This window comes from Anneissia japonica, unplaced genomic scaffold, assembly GCF_011630105.1.
Source record: "Anneissia japonica isolate Jap-2015-1 unplaced genomic scaffold, ASM1163010v1 scaffold292478_len2606_cov355_single, whole genome shotgun sequence".
Classification (NCBI taxonomy): Eukaryota; Metazoa; Echinodermata; class Crinoidea; order Comatulida; family Comatulidae; genus Anneissia; species Anneissia japonica.
Window position 1 is genome coordinate 1 of NW_022685586.1, and position 2,606 is coordinate 2,606.

Consider the following 2,606-nt stretch of genomic DNA (forward strand, 5'->3'; position numbering starts at 1 on the left):
CAAGAAAGATGAAGGCTGGTCGGAAACCTGTTCCCTTGGAAACAGTTGAAGCAATCAGGCACTTTTATGAAGAAAATTCAAACCAGTTGCCGGACAAAAAGCTGGTCAGCAAAAAGAGCCTTAAACCAAGACATGTTATGGATGTTACCATATCTAACTTGTATAAGGAGTACACAAAGCAGTTTCCAGACAAGCCTGTGTGCTGCTCTGCTTTCTACAAGCTACGGCCAAAGCATGTGAGATACAAAAGTCAAGCGAAATATGTCGGATGTCTATGCGAGTATTGTGAAAATGTTCAGCTCAAAATAGATGCCGTAAACCATGTTAAACCAGGAACCATTAAGGATGCTTACAGTCTAGTGTCACTTTCCATGTGTAGTAAACCGTCCCAAGCTAAATACAACCTTCCTGCATGTATCACTAGAACCTGCACTGAATGTGGTGTCGAGAACCTTAACAACATATTGCTGGATCTAAATGACTCACAACAAGTTACATGGAAGCGATGGGATCTCATCGAATCTGTCTGTTACAAGAAAGAGGCCAAAACTGTGAAGAAAAGGTCACTTGTAGAGAGATCGGGAACTGTAAAAGAATTGATAGCCGAGCTTAAAGAAGAAATTGAACCATTTGCTGAACATCTCTTTAACAAGGATTGGCAACACAAACAGGAGTGTGATCTTAAAGAAAAGTTAAATGCTAATGAAGTGTTAGCCATATATGACTTTGCGGAGAATTTTAAATGTGCCTATCAAAGGGAGGTACAGAGTGCTTACTACTCACACGATTCAGCAACCGTACACCCAATAGTGACCTACTATAAGTGTAATGAATGCACAAAGCTTGTGACAGAAAGCTGCGTCATTATCAGTGATGATCTTGTACACGATTACCATCTAGTGAACAAATTTCAGCAAATAGTAACGTCACACTTGACTGAAGTTAGAGGAATAACTTTAGAAACCTTCTACAGGTTTAGTGATGGCTGCAGTGCCCAATACAAAAGTAAAGGCCCTATCTCGGACATCAGTTATGCGATGGAAGACTACGGTTTTAATATTATCCACAATTACTCCGGGACCAGACATGGGAAGGGGCCCAGCGACGGGGAGAGTGGTGTCATCAAAAGACATGCATCAGATGCAATTAAAGCAGGATCAGTGATAATCAACAACCCAAAGGCTCTCTTCAAGTACTTAAAGGAAAACGTGGAAAAGGGTTCCGATGAAGGAAACTGCTGTTCACCATTTCGCCGCTCTATACATTTTGTTGCTTCTCAAGATGTAGACCGAGAACGCCAAGATAGAGAAATTTCAACTGTACCAGGAACTAGGAAATTGCACAGCATAATGAATGTCTCTGGAGGCATAGTGGCAACTCGAAATTTATCCTGTTTCTGTGATGGGTGCCTGCGAGGTATTGGTGAATGTGTAAATGGCATGTATGTTAAAATCTGGAAACAAGTTGATTTAGGAGGGAAATGCAGTACCAATGACAAGCGAGTGAAATCCAAGAAAGGTAATTTATCAGTTATGATTGATTATCATGCTGTTTTAAAATTCTGTTTTGAAACTATAAACTCATAACTATAAACTCATTTTGTTTATCTTTTTTTTTCATTAACAGCAAACGCCAACACCATCCACGTGGATGTTGCGCAGCACCCCGACAAAGCAGCAGATGTTTCTTCAAATAGTGACACCGCCAACCAGAGTGAACTTGCTGTAGATGTAGCATCAGAGAATTTAATGGACAAGACACAATTAGATGAGTAAGTACAAAGTTCCTATAAAAACCTTTTTTAAAAAAATTTTAATTACTGTATTAAAATAAATTTTTTACATTCTTTATTCTATCTAGCATAAAAGCAAATGATTTCGTGGCTGTGAAGTTTGCAGAAATGATCAAGAACGGAAAACCATGTGTCTATATGGCGATGGTAAGATTTAATTGAACTTTTATAAAATTTATGTGTATGTTTATAAAAGAATAGTTTAAACACAGTACATTAATGTTTCAATTTCAAAGTTTAAATTCGTACTTGTCCTCTCTTTGTTCCTTTAAGGTTACTGATGTACACGAAAACTGCCAAATTCAGTTGAAGTTCATGCGGAGAGTCCAGTCATGTTTCTATGACTTTACGTCTGAGCGTCAGGCAACTCATCCCTCCAGTGATATAATTAAAATTATGACAGAGCCATCCATTGAACAAGTCAACAGGAGATCGTACCTTTACCGATATGACGACAAGGAAATTGATGTTCTCTCATATCAGTTTGAAATGCGATAAATAGAATGGGAAAAAAATGAACTGCATGCACAGTCCCCAGGACCTGCACATAAGTGTTACTAACTAACTAAATATTAAAGTCCATTTTATGTATATTTTTGGACTGAATTTATAATAATTTTTTAGGGTGCAGGTTTCGATCCCTATAACTTGTTAGGAGACCATTTGTGTCCGGGACCTACTGTGAATATGACCACAGCAAAGCTTTTGCTTTCTTCAGCTGGGAAACACAAATTTAGTCTCAAACGCAACTATAAAATGCAACTCATGAACTGTTAGTTTAAAAATGTAATTGAAATGTAAAACAAAATGTAGT

The 2,606-nt window shown here is 37.9% G+C and overlaps 1 protein-coding gene across 1 annotated transcript; it reads left to right on the forward strand.

Annotated features, from left to right (window-relative positions):
• Window positions 1–8: 8 nt before the first annotated feature.
• LOC117111442 lies at window positions 9–2,600 on the forward strand. The gene is made up of 4 exons (XM_033254366.1): window positions 9–1,518; window positions 1,627–1,771; window positions 1,861–1,939; window positions 2,066–2,600. Exons 1-4 carry the CDS (start codon window positions 9–11, stop codon window positions 2,288–2,290), a joined length of 1,959 nt encoding a protein of 652 aa, XP_033110257.1. The 3' UTR covers window positions 2,291–2,600.
• Window positions 2,601–2,606: the final 6 nt, after the last annotated feature.